General features: G+C 42.1%; 1 protein-coding gene across 6 annotated transcripts in view; it reads right to left on the reverse strand.

The window, feature by feature from the left end:
• Positions 1-4,312: 4,312 nt before the first annotated feature.
• SMOC1 (SPARC related modular calcium binding 1) overlaps positions 4,313-20,497 on the reverse strand; it is a 124,516-nt gene continuing 108,331 nt past the window's right edge. For 5 of the 6 annotated variants that reach the window (XM_085224941.1, XM_085224937.1, XM_085224940.1 and 2 more), the window contains 3 exons: positions 14,425-14,672; positions 9,339-9,389; positions 4,313-7,720 (listed from right to left, as the gene is read on the reverse strand). In XM_085224941.1, the coding sequence (XP_085081067.1) occupies positions 7,704-7,720; positions 9,339-9,389; positions 14,425-14,672 (316 nt within the window). In that variant the 3' untranslated portion in view covers positions 4,313-7,703. The remainder of the gene's footprint in view (positions 7,721-9,338; positions 9,390-14,424; positions 14,673-20,497) is intronic. The other variant, XM_085224939.1, reaches the window with a different exon arrangement.

Here is a 20,497-nt window from a genome sequence, read left to right on the forward strand (position 1 = left end):
AGGCAGCCTGCTTGTTAATAGCGTTATTTGTGACTTGCCTCCACAGGGGGGTGGGACGAACGTCCTCTCAGTATTTAAGTGAGCTATTTACAATATAATATCTAGATAATTAAAACCATGAGTTAAATGACTCACCAATATTAACGCCCTGAGAAGTTTTACCCAAAACACACACCCCTCTGCCTTCCCTTCCCCCAGGAGGCTGTGCTTTGCCTCAAGTGGTGGCTGGATTTGGTTAGTTTTCCTCAGGAAAACCAAGACGCGTCTCCAAGAAACGATGGCTTGAGCTTAGACATGGAGCCTGCAGGTATGACATGATGCTGATGAGCTCATCACCTATAACTGAAGATGCACCGATGTCTCACAGTGCCATTGTTAATGCCACTTATATAGTGAGCTGAGTGGTAGGTGTAGCTAAAGGAAAAATCATGACCTACCCAACTCATCACTGCTGGGAGTACACTCAGAGATTGGCCCAGTTTAAACAATGCAATAAAAAAATAATACAGGCCTAGAAAGTTAAATTTAGTATGACATTTAGGTGAATTAAAGAACTAAACCCTTCAAGCAAGATTGCATTCTTTTAGAGTCTAAGTTGTGAAGTTGTAAATAAACTCCTGGGATGATCTCTCTGGTGTCTCAGGAAATAGGCTTGCATTACAGGAACACTGGTCACGTTTTGTGAAAACGACATGCATATACAAGTTGGGTGCACAGAAAAGATGTAGGAAAAAAAACCTCAACATTAAAGCTGAAAAGGGGCCTTCTTCTCTCAAGGACACCTCAATAGGGCATGCTGTAGAGACCACTCCCATGGTTCAATAAGCTTTTAAAAATGTAGCAAAAGAGGTTTCTGTAACCTCCTTTCCTTCAGTAGCATTTTGCATAGAAAATAACAGCAAAACTAAATGGTTTTCTTTTGCCCTGATGACTTTTTCCTTCTTGTTTTATTCACAGTGGCACAGAAAACCATTGATTACCATCACTCATACAAGTATGAGTATGTTAGGAAGCCCTTCGTGTTCTCCCCTTTCTCCTCTTTCAGCTTCTAACCAGTATTTGCTACTCGATTACATTTTGTTTGTACATTCTCCTCAGTATTCCCATGGCAGGTCATTGTATACTCCTTTGCTGGAACTCATCCTGTTGACTTGGATGGTTTCTCCAATTTATCAAGCATTCTGGTTCTACCCTTTGTAAGTGCTCACTGCCCCATGCAGTTGAATGCCACCAGGACACGGTATAGCGAAGTAGATTCCTAAAGCTGCTGATGAAAATACCAAATAGACCTGGACCCCAGACAGACACTCAAAAGCCTTCCCCAGGAAGCTCTCTGATTTTGACACTGAGCTCAATGTATTGCGAGTCTAGGTTGCATTTCCTCAGCTCGCTTCTGAGAACGTCTTCTGGGACAGTGCCAGAAGCCTTACCAAAGTCAAGATATATCACATCTAATACCAACCCCAAAGCGATGAGGCCAGTTATCCTGTCAAAGAGTGAAATTAAATTGGTTTGATACGATTTGTCCTGAGCAAAACATCAACAAATCCATTCCAGCCATTCTCCACAAACTTATACATGTATCTAGGTGATTAGGGAATAACTGTTCAGCACCTCACTGTTAGAAGTTTTCACATAGAGACACCATTAACATATCAGGTCTGTAACTCCCTGATTTAATTCATCTCTAGTTAGGTGACCTTGTCTTGCCATCCTTAAGTCCTCTGGGAGCTCACATGTATTCTACAATGCTCCAAAACCCATCCCATGTGAGTCAGAAGCACTGGGGCCAGGGCACTGAATTTTCCACAGTGAGCTTTACCTGATCCTGCTGCCATTCTCCTCAGTGATCCAAGTATCACTTACCTTGCTCTTTCTCCTCATCAGTTGGGGGTTGGTGTGGTGTTATGCTCCTTTCTCCTTAATAAAATTAATTCTGCTAAGAATAGGGTCACAATTTTTTTTTTTTTTTTTTAACAAAATGAATAAAACAAGCTTTAAAAATTCTGCTTTCTTCAAGTGACTGTTTCACATCAGCTTCCAGGCTATAACAGAATTTACCTTCTCCCTCCACCTCTTTTAGATCACGTGCTAGTTAAAGGCATTTTTAGGCTTCAGCCTTTCTGATCTTATGCCAGCTATTGCTGTATTCAGAGCCTTAGGTAAATGCTCTTGTTTCAGGTTCTGTGTTTTTCCTTTTCAAGCTTCAGGATGCTAAAGCTCTTCACAGGTGAAGGCCCTTTATTGGTCTCTATGTTCCCTCAATTTCCTGTACAGCAAGATAGTTTCTTATTAGGATTTTGACACCAGCCCTTATATCAGTTCTCAGATCTCTTTTATCCTTTTGTACAGCTATTCAGAGATCCTGCCCCCACCAGTTTCCTGAATTCATTGATATTTGCTATTCTGTCTTTTTGAAGTTGAAGTACTTTAACTCATTTTACAATGGCTGGTATTCGACTGCATTTCAAGCAGAAAAAGCCTGCAACAAACACCTGACCACTTCAAAAAAATCATAACAGGTCAAGAGATGCAATAATGCATTCATATTGGACTACAGGTGACCAGATCCAACTTTAGCCACCTCCGTGCAGCTTTATCTGTTACAGCTGCCAGCTCACAGTGAGAACATCCAAGTCACTTCAGAAATAGCTGCATTTCTTCAGCCAAATATTGTGTCAGTTCTTTTCTGGTGTAGAGAAGTCAGAAGGCATCACTTGAGTAGTCCCGGCCAAAATCATGTGATAGCATTGGCACTGCATGCAATGCAAAGCCAGAGCGCTACTCTATAATGGGACAATGGACATTCAGTCACTGCAGTTCTTATTGCCTAAAGCACAACACTGAGATGCTACAGAACTCATTTCAGCAAACCAAGGATGAAGGTCACAAACAGTGCTGAGTCCTTCAACCACATATCAACAATTCATGCATCCTCACAGCTAAGTACGCAGTGAGGCTGTAGTCCTTCTACCTGGGCTGAGAGCCACAGACCTCCAATCCAGACCCAGTGCGGTGAAAGAACAACGCAACATAGATTAAACACTCACTCTTGCTTTTACGGGAGGTTGGGATGTAGGTTTGCATTGCAGCACATAGCTGGTGTTGTTTTCTGAACGAAAGCTACACACCTCCTAGTGTGCACAGGCAAGGTACTTCTAAAAAGCAAAAACAGCCATTAAAATTGCTAAGTGGGCCAGGCAAAAAATAGAGAATAGGAAAAAGCATTATTACTTGTGGCCCAGTCACCCTCAGGCTTTCTAGCAAACACTCCTTAGAAAATACTTGCTTGTTGTACTCCTAGTTTCTGAGGTGCTGTTTTTGAAAACCCAGGCGTTCTCCAAGTCAAGCAGCACCGCTTCTGCAGATCCTGCTGTCTGATTTAACAGCAGCTTTGGAGAGCTGCCAAGTTATTTTGCCCAAAATGGCTTGTAAGGGCTGGCTGCTAGAAGTCAGGAGGTTGGCCTTCTGCATGGGGATTTTGTTACTTAAGTCAAAGATAAGGGGAAAGGGAAGGAAGAAAAGTCTTCTGCTGGAGGCAGAGGCAGAAACAAGCTCTCTGTCATTCTTCTGACTTGCTTACAGAATCACTGCAAGGCCAGAGAAGGATGAAGGCCCCTCAGAGTACCATGAAGAATGGCCAAAGAACTATACTTTAAAAAAAAAAAAAGAAAGAAAAAAAAAGTCCTTCCCTATTTTTTAATTCTTTAAGTCTTGTAGGACTCCAGAGATGACATCTACTGCTTCTTCTTGAGCCCTCAAACTTGTCATCTTGGTAATACAACAAAATCAGCTTAGGTTGCCAGTTTAGTCCAGAAAATCCACATAGGCTTCATTTCTCCTCTCTTTTTCTTCTTAAAGTTTGCAATACTTCCATCTAAGTATCATCATACTTGCATCTAAGGACAACAGCTTTAACATTTCCTCCTCATTCAGCGATGTACAAACTCTCCAACATGAGAACTGATCAGGAGATTTGAGACTCAATGGCTGTCTTCTGTCCCTGGTTTAGGAGGGTGCTTTGAGATCACATTCTGCTGTAGCTCTGCCACCGAATCTTCAGAGTCTTTTGAATTTTGGCAGAATCTGTCATTAAACTCCAGAGGACAGCACACTGGTGCATGTTTTAGTTCATCCTGGAGGCTTACACACACACAAGAAAGAAGCATCCTCAGATCCAATCAATGACTGAGACCTGGTCTGGGAGAAGGAAAGTCTCCTTTCCTCATTTGGCAATATAATTAAAAGAACATAATGTGAAAGAAAGATGAGCTCTGAAAATCAATATTCAACAAGAAACAACCAAAAGACATTAGAGCAAAAGTTATCTATTTTATTACAAAACTAAAATCAAACAGATGCCTTTCAGTCTAACAAACAATGCCATAGGCAGAAATGTGCTGGGGCAGTATAAGTTCAATACAAACTTAGGCCATGGAAAGCAGTGCCTTCATAGGAGTGAATCCCTCCATAATGCAACTCTCTCCAAGACACCACGTCCTTGGAGGATCAGCAAAAAAGGATATGGTTTTGCTTCAGGCAGGAAGAGCAGATGATTTGCTCTGTAGAGCCCTGGTTCTCCTCTGTCATCAGTGTTTTCACCTGTCATTTAAAGTAGAGCTGGAGAGGCCCAGGAGGACTTGTAGGATGAGGAGAGAAACCCATGGTCTGCTTCCAGGCACAACTATGACACACCCTCTGCCCCAGCTTCAGTAGGATGCTACTGATGCAAGGCAAAGCAGAACATGCTTGTCGCTGCCAGATAAGGACATTTGGCCTGGCAGCCGGGTGACTGGCAAGAAAAACAACAAGGGATGAGGGGAACTGAAGCATTGCTCTGTTCTGATGAGTACAGACTGTTTGGACAACTCAGTGGATGGATTATATGAATCAGGACCAGTACAGCTTTGTGTGAGTTTCCAGCACACAAATCCTGAACAAGTAATCTAACCTGTGTCCAGATTTTATGCAGTCATAGTGGTTGGGTCATGCATGTCAATGTACAAATGCTGCCATAAACTGCTCTGAGGCCTTTGCAAATCCAAAGTTGTGATGCTGGGAGTTGGACTCCTCCCATGAAACTAAAGAGGGAAACAACATAATGCTTTGACCCCCACCCATCCATTAAGTCAGCACTAATATAGCAACACGAATATCCACCAATACCAAAGCTAACCTTGTTTGATCTCCTTGAACAACTGACTCAATTTTAATTGCAAACTACATGTGAGCACAGGCCTTTTAGACCGGAAGGATGCAAAGAGGAGAAAAAGGTCTGCAGAAGGATATTAATGTGACAGGCAGCAGTGCTGGCTGGCTGGTTTACTGACATTCCCAGCATTTCCAGATGAAAAGATGCAATGATTTCTAGCAGCTCTGCACACCCCTGTAATTCTGTGGGGCACTGCCTGCCCCAATGGCTGGATGACAGAGCTCCTGTTAAGATCCAACTGTCTGGATTTGCTGGATGTAACTATGCAATTAAAAAAAAAAAAAAGAAACAAAAAAGAAACAAACAAGAAAACACCCAGCAGCCGGAGCTTTTACTTTCTAAGGCTAGCATATAAAGACAAGGAAAAGTGTTTTTTTCATACAGTTGGGTTCATTCTTCGCTCCTACGATAGGAATAACAAGAGATAGGAACATTTCTAACTATACACTAAACCAAATCATTCCAACACACAAAAGATGAGTGCTGGGCATTTTAAAAAGAGAAGATGCAATTGAGAAGTTGGGAGCTTGCAGTCCAGAAAAACACATACATTGTATGTGAGGAACCATAAAGGATCAAGCTGCAGGATCTGCTCTTGCTAAAGAGAGCTTTTCTATACATTACAGTGGTGTAATGTACACTTCAGAGATTACCAGAGGTGTTTTCAACCATACAAAACGTTTCAATCAGCTCCAATTTACTTCTCAGGGAAGAGTTATTATTGCTACTATATGGCTATTTCAAAAATGCTTGTTATTTTTTCTAATTTTCCGTTTTTGCAACAAGGCACTAACTTACTGCATCAGGACAGTCCTGCTGCCGTGTGTCTCATCAGGTGACGTGCCACAAAGTGGCCATGTTGCAACATTTATACCAAAGCAGCAAAGCCTCAGGGGACAAGTTCATCTTCTGCAGTAACACAACAGTTTTACAAACAATTGTTGGTGTGATCGCATATCAGCATGGCACAAAGTCATTCCTTACTACTGGTTCTGGATCCAGAAATGAGTGGCACAAGGATTGGCAAGTCTGAGATTGGAAGTTGCTCAGAATTCCTCTAAGAATAGGCAAGTGCTGCTGGAGGTTGAAAATGCAGAAAGCAAATCACAGCACGGCGTGTCCCATCACACTCTGTCCAAACCCAGGATAGCTGATCTGCTGACTTTACAGCTGCATCTGACTGAAGTTAAGTAGGCAACAAGTTTGGAAAAACTGCAGGTGGTTGAAACAGCTCTTGTGGCCTCCAGGAGCACCAAGTTCTTCAAGCCTTTGCTGTTACTGAAATGTACAAAAGCATACTGATACCAGTGAATCAGGTGAAGTAGGTAATTGAAGCTAGACAGGCTGTCCCCTGTGCAGGAGAAGAGCCATCAAAGACAAGATCAGTCATTGCAGGCAATCGTTTACCAGCAAGCATGGCCCAAGCTGCAGAGTTGAAGCATAAGTAAAAGCAGACTCTTGGGAACCAGCAGCATGATCGTGTCCTTCTGCACTGACAAATTTGTTCTTTGCTCTCCAGCAAAGTAACAGGCAGTCTGATGCTGCTTTTAGATGGTTCCCCAGTATTTTTATTGCTTGCATCATATAGATGAACATCGTGTCAGAGAAGAAGATGCGTGACATCACTCCGCTGATTCTACTAGTGTCTACGGTTTCCATGCCCTTCCAGTAGCATTAGATTCTCAGGACATGGCACATCTTTGCTAAGCATGTCTTCTGGGCCTGAATAGCAATGCATTTGCAATTCATTTCTAACCATTTTGCAAAAGGAAACTATTTCTACATTTCCTTAATACAACTCTTTCCTATCCCTACTCCGAATAGTTTTGCAGTGCACAACTCCTGAGGAGAAATCCATGCCCTCTCAGAAGTCCTGATGCCTGTGACTTGAACAGAGCTGCACAGTAATCAAAGAGGAGGTTCTCAAGAAGCATTTAGTATGTGGGCACTGTGTGCACAGGTCATGCTGATATGCTTCCTCCTTTGTGCGTGGGGATGGTAAGAGATCAGTTTGCAACTGAATGATGGATCAGATGGCCGAAATGAATGCATTAGTGTAATCTATTAAATGCAAAGTGTCCCTCTAACCCTAACAGCCTTCAGAAGCAAAGGGAGGAACAGAACAGTGACTCCAACCCCTGTACAAGACGACTGTACAATTTACATACATATTTATATACAGTATATAAAATTCTCTTTCTTCGAGTCCCAGTGAACTCAATTTTAAGACATCAGTAGCTGTTCCAATTTTAAAAAGTCATGATCCTGTTTTCCCCCCGCTCTCCAAAGTATTAGATAATGGCATTGAAAAGAAATTAAAAACAAACCCAAACCAATTATTAGAAAGTGCAAACGTTCTGGGTGCCACTTCTGCTACGTTGGATGTTTCTGATGCTGCATGCTTGCTTTTAAGAAGCAAGGTGTCCATCTGTCGCTGTATCTTTCCTTCCTTTGGGTTGGCTCCTGCCTTCCCTTCTGTCTTCTGTTGCTGCTACACCAAGCGGCCTACTGAAATGGGTGGGGTGAGCAAAGAAAGAAGAACAAATCAGAAGCAGAGAAAGTGAGTAAGAAAGGCAAATTAAAACCAAAATGTCTTCCAAATGGAGTAAGATACAGTATACAGCTTCTGCTGCAAACACAGCCCCGTAAGGCTGAGATCTCAAGTAAGCTGTGAGGCTGAAAACAACACGGGGCTAATGAGACAGCCTTGCTGAAAAAGTGTTGACTGAGTCACACACAGCCCTAGGGATTGATATATTTTTAAACGTAAACCACCACTTCCCTCTCCCTCCCCCCTCTTGGAAATCGGCAGGCAGACTGGGCAAAATGCTGGTCTCTCCCTCTACTCCTCTGCCTGTGATGGCTGATGCAGAATCCAACTGCTGCACGGCTGCCCTGACATCAGCAGCCCCAGAGCCAGCTGCTTCCACCCTCAGCAGGATAGCAGGAGGCAGACATTCAAGATCTCTCCCAGCCACTGTGACAGCAAAACGTAGCAGTTTCCCTTCAAGACCTGCCTGCATCACACCCTCTGAAGTCTAACAGGCTGATGAACCTGGGTGTCCTGGGACCCTGCCGAGCTGCGGCTGTCCCAGGGGATGGTGCAAGTGTGCTGCTCAGTGAGTCAGGTGGACGCTCACACTCCCATGCTCCTCTCTTCAAAAAGCATTTTTTAAGTCCCTCATCAAAGGTTCTCTAAGAATTTAAAGGGTTAGAACAAGCGCTCGCTGAGGATTAATTACAGGGAAAACATGGCAAAGAGAAGGCAGAAGTACGGATCTGATTTTCAAAAGGAGGAAAGTTAATAGACAGGCCTCACTGGAACCAGTGTAAATCAACATGCCCTACGAAGTAGGGGCAAATATTGTTAAATGCAAAATTACTCTGGGCTGTCATAACTGAATCTCATTACACAGATTTGCAAAAGGCTCTCACAGTGCTCAATGAATAACAACAGCAGACTGACCTCAGTGTCCTGTCCTACACTCAAGACTATGAGTGACTAGGAAAAAGCTTGAAGCCATAGCACACAATTTTTGCAACACCTCTTCTCAGCTCTTAGTGGCAAACAAAACTCAAATATATGCTCAGAACTGAGGACACACCAGGAAACATCACTGTTTCTCACAAGACAAACTGAGACACACCCAATGAAGCCATGAGGCAGCAGGTCTGAAAGGGAAGCAAACAAAAGTTGTTCTTCACACCTGATAAAAAGGTGCAATTCACTGCCACAAAGTACAGAGAAGAACAGACATTAACTGGGACACAGAAGAATATTCATGGGAACGTGTCCATGAAGAAACAAAACATAAATGCAACTAATCACTTAAATTGTTGCTCACCAGAAAGAGGAAGAGTAAAGCAAGAAAAGTATTCTTGCTCTATCCTATTCCAATTCCTTAACTATATGCTGTCTGCCACAGCTGAAGACATGATACTGGACTTTGAGCTGATGCTGTAGACCAGTATGTTATAATGTTCACACCTCTTAGGAACAACCTTGGCTTCTAGTTATTTATGTATTGCTATTTGTGAACATAGAAGAGCAGGGAGCACAAGTTTTGGGACACATAGGTATCACAGACAAAAGAAAAAGTAACAAATATTTTGACAAGATACTCACTGAAAGGGTTAAGGCCTTGTCTTTTTCCACTGGGGAAATTGCTCAGGCTACCTGTAAAATCCAAGAACCACGTTAAACGCAATAAATGTCATTGCATGACCCAGGAGCATCCCCATCGTCTGCTGCCAGCAGGCAGGCTCCAGGGAGCTCTTCCTTTTTGAATGTGCACACAGCAAGTCCTGCCTCTGGAAGACTCATGTGCAAGAGTCAGACCTACAATCCTGATGCTAATCACCCGGTGTTCTAGTACCCAAACTTCAGGAGAACTAGAGGTTTGGTGTGGGCAAAAAGCGACTATTACAAGGTTAAAATAAGTCTGGAAGGAAGAAAAGGCAAGGAAAGATGCAACTAGTGACATGAAGCTTCCCAAAACAGCTATGAAATGAAAGATCTGAACTCATATCTGGCAGAAGGGCAGGAACAGACTGCACAGCAACGGCTGTCACAAGATAAAGGCACATGCACCCCACACCAGATGGAGCTAACAGCAAGCATTTTTGCCTCTACAATAAACCAGTTCCCACCACCTGCTAGGTATTGACAACATAGGGACTACAGGAGCTGAGCACTTCCAAAAGTATGTTTCAGTCCCTGTTGGCTGCTAAGTAGGGATTTCAGGCAAGGGCCTTCCTAGAAGGGGGACCTCCTGCTCACAGCCAGAAGAATGTTGCCACCTCCAGTTCAGGTCAGGCTGAAATCTTTTATGTGTGTGTGCAACTGACTTAGGGTGCAAAGTAAGGCATGATTTAACTTGCACCAGTATTACAGGAACTCACGCCTAAAGAACATTTTGCTGTGTGGAAAGAAGATGAGCAGAAATGTAGCAACAAGGTGGGAGAGCAAGGAAACTGCAGGAAGACAGATGCTGCACCCTGACAAGGAAAAGAGAGGGAGAGAAAGGCAGCAGGTGCATTTGAAATGGATCACAAAGCAAAATATTTTAGCTTTAAAAACCGTTAATAAGAGGAACTGCATAAACACAGTGAGTGAGTGATTTCAAGGTCCCTGAATGCCAGCCTCGTCTCAGCCATCTACCCTGGCAAGATCACAGAGACCGCTGTTAGCTTATTCCTGTGCCTGCACATAAAAAGCAGGGCTCTGTAGCCAAGAGGCAGATTCTTCCAGAGCTAATTGGGACTCACCGAGGGGCCTGGCAATAAAAGCGCAGTCCACTTATGAACCGCTGCATCCTCGGGCAGCTGTTCCCCTAGAGGGTGCTGCTCAGCCGCATACAGCCCCGCTCCGTCATCGCCCTTTGCCCTCAGCCTACCTGCAGCTAAGGGCCTCGCTGCCTAGGGTCTGCACCCACCCCCTCAAGTAGTGAAGCCAGGACTAGTGTGCATTGCTGTGACTGAGACTGCTCGCCTTTAAAAAGATTTGGAAAACAACAGATAAGTTGATCCAAAAGGCCTGCAATGGCAGGAGGTCCCAAGACCAGGCATGGCAGACCTTTCCAGTACGCTGGTAGGGCTCTGTGCTTTCCGTGGGTATATTCCCAAATGCATTAGTGCAGGGAAACTAACAACTGCCATAAAACTGACCATCTTTCACTCCAAAGGCAGAGAATACAATCTTCAGTCAGCTACTTTCAATATAAAAACAGGCCAGCACGCGTAACCGTAGAAAAGACAAAATCCCAAAACAATGAGCATAAAGTTGAAATGAAAGAGAGGAAGGGGTATGACAGATGTGGACAGTGGGTAAATAGAGTATACCTGTGAAGCATTTGGGTATTGCAGGGTGACATTCCATCACTCACTAAGTTTCATAATTCAAAGTATTTGCTCAGGTACACTATTTTGGGTAATAATTCTAGCTATAGTATATTTGGCCAGATGTCTTCCAAAAGAAAAAGCTCAAGGAAACCCCAGCAGTTTTTCATAGGTAGAAGTAATTCCTCTGACTCATTGAGCAAATCTATCACTTTTGATGGGGAAGAAACACGCTTTCAGGAATCCTATCTCATGTCAAGACAATACAAATGTTCCAACTGGTACTTATCCTCAGGATTAAAGGAGACAAACTATAGCATATCAACTGAACCCTAAAGGGGAATATCTGAGCAAAGCAAACAAAACCAAGCACTGAATCAGCGGAGCTTGTTTACATCCCAATCTACATCTAATTTCAATTAAATATATTCTGAATTTCAGTTCAATTAACTCAGTTACTACCTAAACGCGTTCAGCAAATAGTACCTTACAGTTTCCTCATAGTCTCACAGACTGTCATCAGCTTCCTACTGTCATCAATTCAGAGGCCTTTCTGAGATGACCACTCCCTGCTACCTGTTCCCACACAACTGCTTGCCTAAGTAATGAAGTATTTTCTCTCCTAGAAGTCTCCCAACCACAAAGAAAATCAGTCAATTCTGCACGTACTGATTAGAAGGGTCCCAAAACACCACTGAATTAGTTCAGCCATTTAGATTGTCCATTGTTTTTCCTTCTTTCTTTAGTAGCAGCACCCACATAATGGGTGACCACAAAGATTAAGAACCTGCTGAGGAGGGGAGGACAGATATAACTCTGCATCTCAGACAGATTTGATCCTAACCTGGAAAGAGCTCAAATTCATGCTTGTCATTATGAACATTGCAGATGAATCCTCCCACATAAAACTTCCTTTTACCCATGAGACATGTAACATTACTGATTTGTCTATGCCCTGTCCTCCCACCAGGGAACACTATTCCCATGTTTGGATGGAATTGATTTAAAAAAAAAAAAAAACAAAAAAACCAAACATACCCAACCAAAATACTAAAAAAAATCAGAAGCCTTAACACCTGATTTTCTTACCATTTCAGACTGTACAAAATTTGTATTTAAGCTTTATTTTCAAAATCAGTGCAAGTGTTCAATTTGCTTAGCAGAAAGCACACTCACCTGGAACGATGACCCACCTCATTCTAGTCCTTATGCTGCTGGATTCCAACCACAATTTGGAATATTTTAGGCAAGTTCATTAGTAATGAAGTATATCAAGGGGAAGGATGACTTTCCTTGCCTCCTTCAAGCCCTTCCTCATCCAAATCCAGATCAGAAAAACCTTTCTAACAAAGATTTTGTTGAAACAAGCATTTCCATGAAAAGTTTTAGATTCATTTGACAGGCAGCTTACAACAGAAACTTCCCAACCAGGGTTTGGCTTGGATCAACAGTGACCTCAGCCGCAGCAAATGTGCAGAGACCATGGTATGGAGTAAGAAACACAGAGAAGGAATACATGGACTAGCTGGCTGATTGCATGAACCCATGCTTTGAGATAAGAGGACGTGTAAAAAAGGGCATTACTGGCTGTTTCTTAATTTAGAGGTTCTTGTAAATAGAAGGCAGAGCAAACATCATCTACCGCCTCACAAACTCGTTACTCCTTTAAGAAAGTCTATCACAAACTTGCATACTGTGTACTCCAAGTATTCTCACTTGTTTTTTCCTATTCGCTGGTGAGCTGCTCCCTGCACTGGCTCCCTCTACTGCTTGTTAGCCCTCATCATTCTCTAGGCATTCCTAGGTTCTTTCTTAAGAGTTCTCTTTCCACATAACTTACCCATTTAACTTTGATCCTCAAGACCTATCAAACCTCTAGTAAGCATGTGGAGCTATGTGACAAAACAAGGTTGGAGTCCTTTTTGGACACAACCTTGTCCTCATATAATGGGACAACCAGGAAAGGTCAGGCTGTGTTCTCAACATTTTGGGAATCAGGGACTCACAGCAACATATCTCCCTTGCTGCTTGCTTTCCCCTTGAGCTCAAAGATTCTCTTTTTCTTCTTTCTCTCCTTTTTTCTCCCCCTTCCATAAAAATTCTGAACAGTCAGTGGGCCAAGGCAGCAGATTCCAGAGAGTCTTATTCCAGGCCAAATAGCAATAAAACTCATTTGGCATATTCATCTAGTGGGAAGGTAATAAAATTAAGGAACAGGGCTGCTATTTTGGTATGTAATTTCTCAGTAAAGTACAAATGACTAAGAAAAAAACTTCCACCGAGCTAGGAAAGCTTAACATTTCTCACAGTTGACAAATAATGCAATGGTCTTATTATGATAATCAAGATATATGCAAAAAAACAAACAAACCAACAAAAACAAAAACAAAAAACAAACCAACAAAAACAAAAACCAGAAAAAGAAACTTCTCAACACTCAACGGTACTCATTCCCTTCTCATGCATGCTAAACCTGAAGAAAGCACTAAGGAAAAGCTAGGACTGGAAAAAGAAAGCTAGCCATCCTTCCCAACCAGCATGACAGTTACAACAACAGCTGTCCACACAACCAAAACACCTGCACAGGAAATTAGTCCCTTGGAATCTCCTTGTTTACCTTCTCCTGCCAAGCAAATCTGCTCATAGTCAAGAATGACTGATAATTATTGAATATGGGTTGAAAGGTTTCAATTCATAGAATTTCCAAAAATATCAGTTTGGTCCAGGTTTCAATAGAAGGTGAGGTGAAAATGAAAGAGGAATAAAAGGAAGGGAGGTGGGCTGATTGCTCAGCCACTAAACAGGAAGAACAGCTATTCCTACGCCCTAGTTCTCCCCCAATCTTAAAATGTAATTTAACTCTGAAAAAGTCCAACAGTACAGTCCTGCACTTTCCTTCTGAGTTGTTCTCTCTGCGTCATCCCCTCTCCTGCATGCCGGATTTAGCAATGAAAATAAATATTATTTCTGTTAGTCAACAGGGCCTCTGGAGAAGGACTGGGTTTGTGCTGCCTCATACATCATCCAACCTACATGGTTGAGGCAACAGAATATTGTTAGCTGTGTATTACTCAGAGAGGTCCTGAACTGAACTGCAGTTTCTAAGGACTTCTACAGTACAAGCAGTGTTCTGAGCAAGGCTCATCTTTTTGCCCTGTATCCATTTAGTTCTTAGCACAAAGGTCTGTGATAAGAACTTTAAGACAGAGCCATCAAAATAATGAACTACAGCTGCATGGCAGAATATTAATCACTCATTTTACCATACAAAATGCGGCATTTTTTAATTACCTAGGATAAAGCTGATTCCTGAGTTTAATGTAACTCTACATCAGACATTTATTCTCACAGAATGGAGAAGGAAAGCCACTTACTTCCTTCCTTGCTGACTCCCAAGCACCCTTTCAGCTCCTGAAGTGAGATAGACTTGTCCTTGTTGAGGTCACAGTAGTCAGTGAAACGTCGGGCACATTTCTTGGGCTTGGCTTTCTTCTTCACATAACGCTTGAAAGGCTTCAGCTCTCGCTTATTGATGTCATTGCTGCTGTTGTTGTCCAGCTGGCTGAAGTACCAATGTACCACTCGCTCCTCCAGCGTGTGGCTGGGGTCTGGCTCAGAGAACCTGCAGGGGAGAAAGCAGAGGCCCCCGACAAGTGGGTGCTCTTACCAACGTTGTCATGTGCATGGAAGAGCCACATACTGTGACATGTGTAAAGCAGGATAAATACACAAATCTTACAATCTTCTCCTTTGGGCTGAGAACTTTAGAGAGAGAGAGAGGAACTTCATCTAAAAACGTCCTTTAGCACTAATAAGTGGTGACAAGGGATTCTGGGAGACTGGTACCCTCAGTAGCTCTGTCTCTCTTCACACCAGTTGCTGAAACTGCCTAATCCCAAAGGATTCCCCTTTGGAGGGCAAAAAGCAGTCTTCATGCTCCTTTTGACCCTTGAGCTACCAATGTGAGAGCTGTGAATGCCAGCTGTCATGGTAGCTTCTGTGATAGCAACATCTAGGCTTCAGAAAGGGAATAAATTTATTTAATGCAAGACGCATTCATTATTTGAAAATGTCCTTGGCAAGATGAAACATTCTTGCTGTATCTATTTATATGATCTGAACTCCTGTGCTGTATTTGCAGCATATTTAATGCTTTTCACGTGGTTGATTTATACACAAGAATTCCACAGCAGACAAGCACCACAAATCCATTAAAAACAATACTATGGAACTGGCAACTTCAGAGTGCTCCATTTCTTACTCATTCTGATCTTACAACTTTGACATTATTTGGCTCACATTTTCTTTCTGTGGACAACAACAAAAAAATATCAGACAGGAGGACAGGAGGAGGAACAGCCTCAGCTGAAGACGGGTGAGTAGAGAACACTGCCTTTCAATCTCAGGTCCTTACTGAAGAGGCAGTAGGTCATACTGTTTACATGGTATGAGGTGCTCTCCAGCAGTAGGAAGACTTTTTTCTTTTTTTTTCTTTTTTTTTTTTCTTTTCTTTTCTTTTTTTAAGTTCACTAAGGCAGCCTGTTTTTTCTCCAAATGATGAATGTATCATTAAAAAAGTTAAAATGTTGCTGAGACTTGAGCCTTTTTCCTCCCAAGCATAAAGCTTTTCAGGGCATGGAAATTAGTGGACAGGCAGTCAGACATGCTACACTGGCACTGGTTGCTCTGACTTATTCCAGGAGACACGTCCAGCTGCTGCCTAATTCCTTCCCCAGCAATGAGAGAGGGACAGTTGTGTGCTGCAGGCAGCCAGGTTCTGGTGTGAGTTTTGGGCATTCAAGCTAGGGAAATATGAACCCAGGTTCAGTTTCACGAAGGTGTACCTTATAAAATGCATTTTAAGACTATCATCACTTTAATTAAGAAACTGGTGGGTTATATATTTAAATGGCCACTGAAAAATTCTTTTTTTTGGGGGGGAGGGCAACCAGAAGAGTGAAAATCCTTTTGAACTTCTCACATGACCCCTTCTGCCTCTACAATGCAGCCACAAAGCCTGGAAAAGAAAATCACAACCTACAGTCATGGCACATCAGTAACGTGAAAGGTAGTCGCTATCTGGGAACATCTGGACTCCCCACCCCCCAAAGTAAATTCACACACTGGAAAGAGGTAAACAATCTACACAACATATTTCACAAGGTTTTACTTGAGAATGTCTCCATCTTTTAATTCTTAGCTGAGAAGCAGCCTGGCATTCAGTCACAGCATCTGGTCAATGTACAGTGAAATAAACACTGCGTGGGAGGAAGAAGAGGTTGGGAGTAAGTTTGCCTCAGTTTTGGGAGCCAAACACAAGGCAAGCCCCTGGAGCTACCTATGGACAAGTAGAAACTGCAAAAAACTCCCCAGGAAGCTATGGGAGTGCCTGGATTTTTTAGAGCCCTGAAACTCAACATGAAGAACAGGATGACAGGAGAGAATAAAAACACATCCTGTGGCTTGTTTTTATGACATTTATAAACACAATCATTGGCCTCTCTCCCTTTTGGAAGTGAGCTGGCTATCATTTGAAGACTTGCATGTTTCCAACAGCCACAGGAAAGAACCAGAAGTTCTATATTGCAACAGAGGAGCTTCTGCTTTTGCTGAGATAGAGGAATACAACTCCAGTTTTTGCATGTCAGATTCCCTTGGTCCACACCTTGGCCTGCCCTTGGCTCTGACCTCTGTTTTCTGAAGACCCAGATCTCAAGCCGCAGAAATGGAGAAAAGGGAAAGAGCACCTCTTGCACTGACAATAGAAAGACAGGAGCACTAGCTTCTCTCTACCTGCTGAAGAGACACTCCAAAGCAGGATTTAAGTGTGTTTGTTTTTGTGTTTTTTTTTTTCTTTTTTCAGAAACACATCAAGGAGGAGCTCTCCTGGTCACTAGAAGAGGCAACATGATTTTCTCCAGCGCTTCCAAAAAGAAAACCAAGGCAATCCACAGGCTAATACAAATACATTGACTCATGAGGTGATGATGTATCAGTCTTAGCCACTACAAACAAGCTGAGCATTTATACTGAAAACAGCAGCATGCTAATGGAACTGAAGGGAATTAGTTTAACTTCTGTGACTCTAGGAGGAAGGAAGATAGAGCCATTACTAAGTTTTTACCACTTCCCGCTGGCTGGCCTAAAAGTACTGCAGTTCCTGAGCTGGTTGCTTGCCCTTTCTGATGATAATCCAGAATCCCAGAACAGGGAGGACTTTGAATATCCACATCATCTCAGTGCAGCCATACTTTCCCTGTGCATTGTGCAATTACGTGATAGACTGAGAATGCTGAGGTTACAACATTCATCTAAATATCTTGACTTTCAAGACTGTCCATGCAAGACACTTACTTTCCACCCATGAAACATGAGTTGAAGCAACTTCACAGCACTGCTAAACCACTTATTTTGATGGTGTGCCATGACAACAACCATACATGCTGGGTCAGCTGAAATGTATCTGAGGTCTCTAACTGTTCTGCCAGTGCAGAGTTTCAAGTAGTATTCTTGGGGAATTTTATTCTATTGCCTGTCCTTTGTTGTTGCAAGAGAAATGCATCAGTCCTCAGGTGCAAAGTTAATTTGCTGGGCTGCTTCTCCACTGCACATTTTCAACTTACAATAAAACATCTCTTACTCCAACACCAGTCATGTGAAAAATCCACTGAACCTGTCTCTTGCTGCAGTATGGTAACAATTTCTCAGGCTTCTCGTGCAGACTACATAAAAGCCAGCGAGTTTAGCTCCATTATACAGCATAAGTCCACCAAGAGCCCAACGGGGAAGAGAAGAGAGGTCTGTTATTACCAGTCAAGGACAGGTAATCTGCTCTTTCAGCTTTCTTACTAATTCACTATTATCAAGTGAATAGTTTTGTCTAAGTAATCTTTTGCTCCTCTTCATGTATAATGTGCTGTCAGCTCCCTCATGGGAAGCTCTTTACTTATCTCTTCATTGGCTAATGCTTGAAGAAACCTGGGTTAATGCTCTATTACTTTTAACAAGGCTATTTTTCCAGCCGAGATACACTTCCAAGGAACATCATCATATCATCTGGTCTAACTGGGGTATGGACAGAAAGAAAAGAACCTATGTATAAACATGGACACGTGCTTCTTGCAGCTGTACTAAATTCTGGAGCAGGGAGGGAAGAATATGCCAAAATACCACCTAGTCAGCTTGAACACGCTCTTTGCAAGCAGTCTATAATGCTTTCCAGACCTTGAGGTCCCTAGCAAGAAAGAAGGAATTAACTGCACAGGAAAGAAGGGAGGTATCTAGCTTAAAATACAGGAGAGCAAAATCAGACAATGCACACATACTGAATCATGTACAGTGTGCAATCACATTCTCCTCCATTGGGCTGTACTCTCAAAGGGTAACAGGCTCAACTACATTTTACTGAGTAAAACTAAGTCCCTTCCTTTCAAAGTCAATCCTTTGCTCCCCGCACACTTGCAGCCTCACTGCATCCCATTGCACAGACTCTCTATACTATTGCAGTGATAGAAAATCTGCGAACACGAAATATTTATCTGGGAGAAAGCAAGGTTGCAAGCTCTGAAGTACCCAGCAGATGATCACCTGTTTAAAGTTTTTTCCAAAATCTGTTACTTTCTGATACAAACTTTAATTGGCAACAATAGCAGCTGAGGCGGGAGGAGGGAAGGGGATTAAGACCAGGTTAACATCCCTAACTCTAGACTGAAAATGGGGGCTATAAACTAGTGGGAGCTAATTCCAGGATGAAAGAGCACTGATGAACAAGAAACTACTAGCAGAAGCAACAGAGCAGAAAAAAAGCCCAGCTTCCACTTCCAGCACGCAAGGCATACTTGTAGTCAGGTTATCTACAGTATTTAAATCTGTAAGTTTCTAAGTCTGACATTATTTTGCAAGCATTTAAGCTTTGCTTGGTGCTGTTGCTGAATGAAGGAGAGATGCAAAGAAATATCAGGACTGACCTTGCCAGCCCTGGAGAGCACTAATGATGCCCACCAAGGTGTCAAGAGGAAGTGATGAAGGAAAGTGGCAACAGTTTTAACAGACCAAGTAAAATTCATGATTCCTCTTGCCTGCTCTGCTTCCACTTCTTAGTATCATTCCTTGAGGTTGTCTATTGTAAAGCTAAAAGCACTAACTGTGGAACATGGCTTGAATCAAAGAGGATTACTCTAATGAAATTGTAAAAAGGATTGTGTATTTGCTTTTTTATTCTCCCTTTCCCATAGGGAAAGAGTCAAGAAGCTAACAAAAAAACAAAAAACAAAACAAAAAAAAAAAGCAGCTGCGTTCAGACTAAACAAAAGGTTACTGAACAGTCCAAATTCATTACAAGGAATGCATAATTCCTCCACAGCTAAAACTGAAGCTATCTTCTCATTACAGACCCAGTTTCTTTCTCTCCTCCCTCTGGCTAAGTTGTGTATGAAACATTATTCTGAACACAACTTTTCTGAAGATTGTGGGATAAATCATTTAGGAGGTTTAAAAATCAACTCCCTTCATTCCTCATTGACTTTTAAAAGATCCTCCTATTACACGATCTTTTTCATATCTTTAATTAGGCTAGAATTTCCATAGAAGCATAAAGAGAGTTCAGTATCCAACTTCAATTGAATTGCAATAGGAGCTGGGCATTAACTTCCCCATACTGTTTGAAAGTGTCAATCTTTATTAAAACACGGCTCAACTTCAGAACACCCTGGAGATGTGCTGAGCTTTACTTGCCTGCTTCCAACTGCTCAACTACAGCATGAAAGGGAACCTTGGGGGCAATTTTCTGAAGTACCTTTTAGGGCTATTACATGGGAAATAATTGGCAGCTTACAATGAAGGCACACAGCTGCTGAGTTACATGATAAGGATAGCTGTCAGAAGCTGCTCTTTTAACCTAAAACTCCACAGGGCATTCATATTTTTCCTGATGATGTAACAAGCTACAGTGAGCACGTTTTGGCGATTAAAATTTATTCCCAAATTGGCAAAAGACTAAAGATAGTTTCTTAGATTGGTAGAGAGAAGCTGGGATCTCCTTTGACCTATTCTAGTTTAGGCCTCGTGTGATAGGAATATGTCTGACTTACAAAATAGAATAAAATGTACTAAATTGAACTCTTTTTTTTTTTTTTTTTAAACAAAAAATGCTGCTTCTATTATATAGGATTTATGCATGACACAAAACATTGTTTAATAAACCTATTTCCTACAAGGGTTCCCTTAATTAATTTGAAAACATACAGTAACAAGATGTGTCTTGGAGTTTATGTAATAAGAATGAATTTTACCAGAGATTTTCTGTTTCAAAAGTTTAAATGAAGTCTATTTGGCTATTTTGCTGTAATATAAACCAGGGCCATGACGAATGGAAGTTCTTTTCTCATTTACACTATTGTAAAGCAAGAGTAACTCAATTAAAATCAATAGCTTTGAACTTGCTTAAAC

Source organism: Meleagris gallopavo, chromosome 5 (assembly GCF_905368555.1).
Source record: "Meleagris gallopavo chromosome 5, MGAL_WU_HG_1.1, whole genome shotgun sequence".
Lineage (NCBI taxonomy): Eukaryota > Metazoa > Chordata > Aves > Galliformes > Phasianidae > Meleagris > Meleagris gallopavo.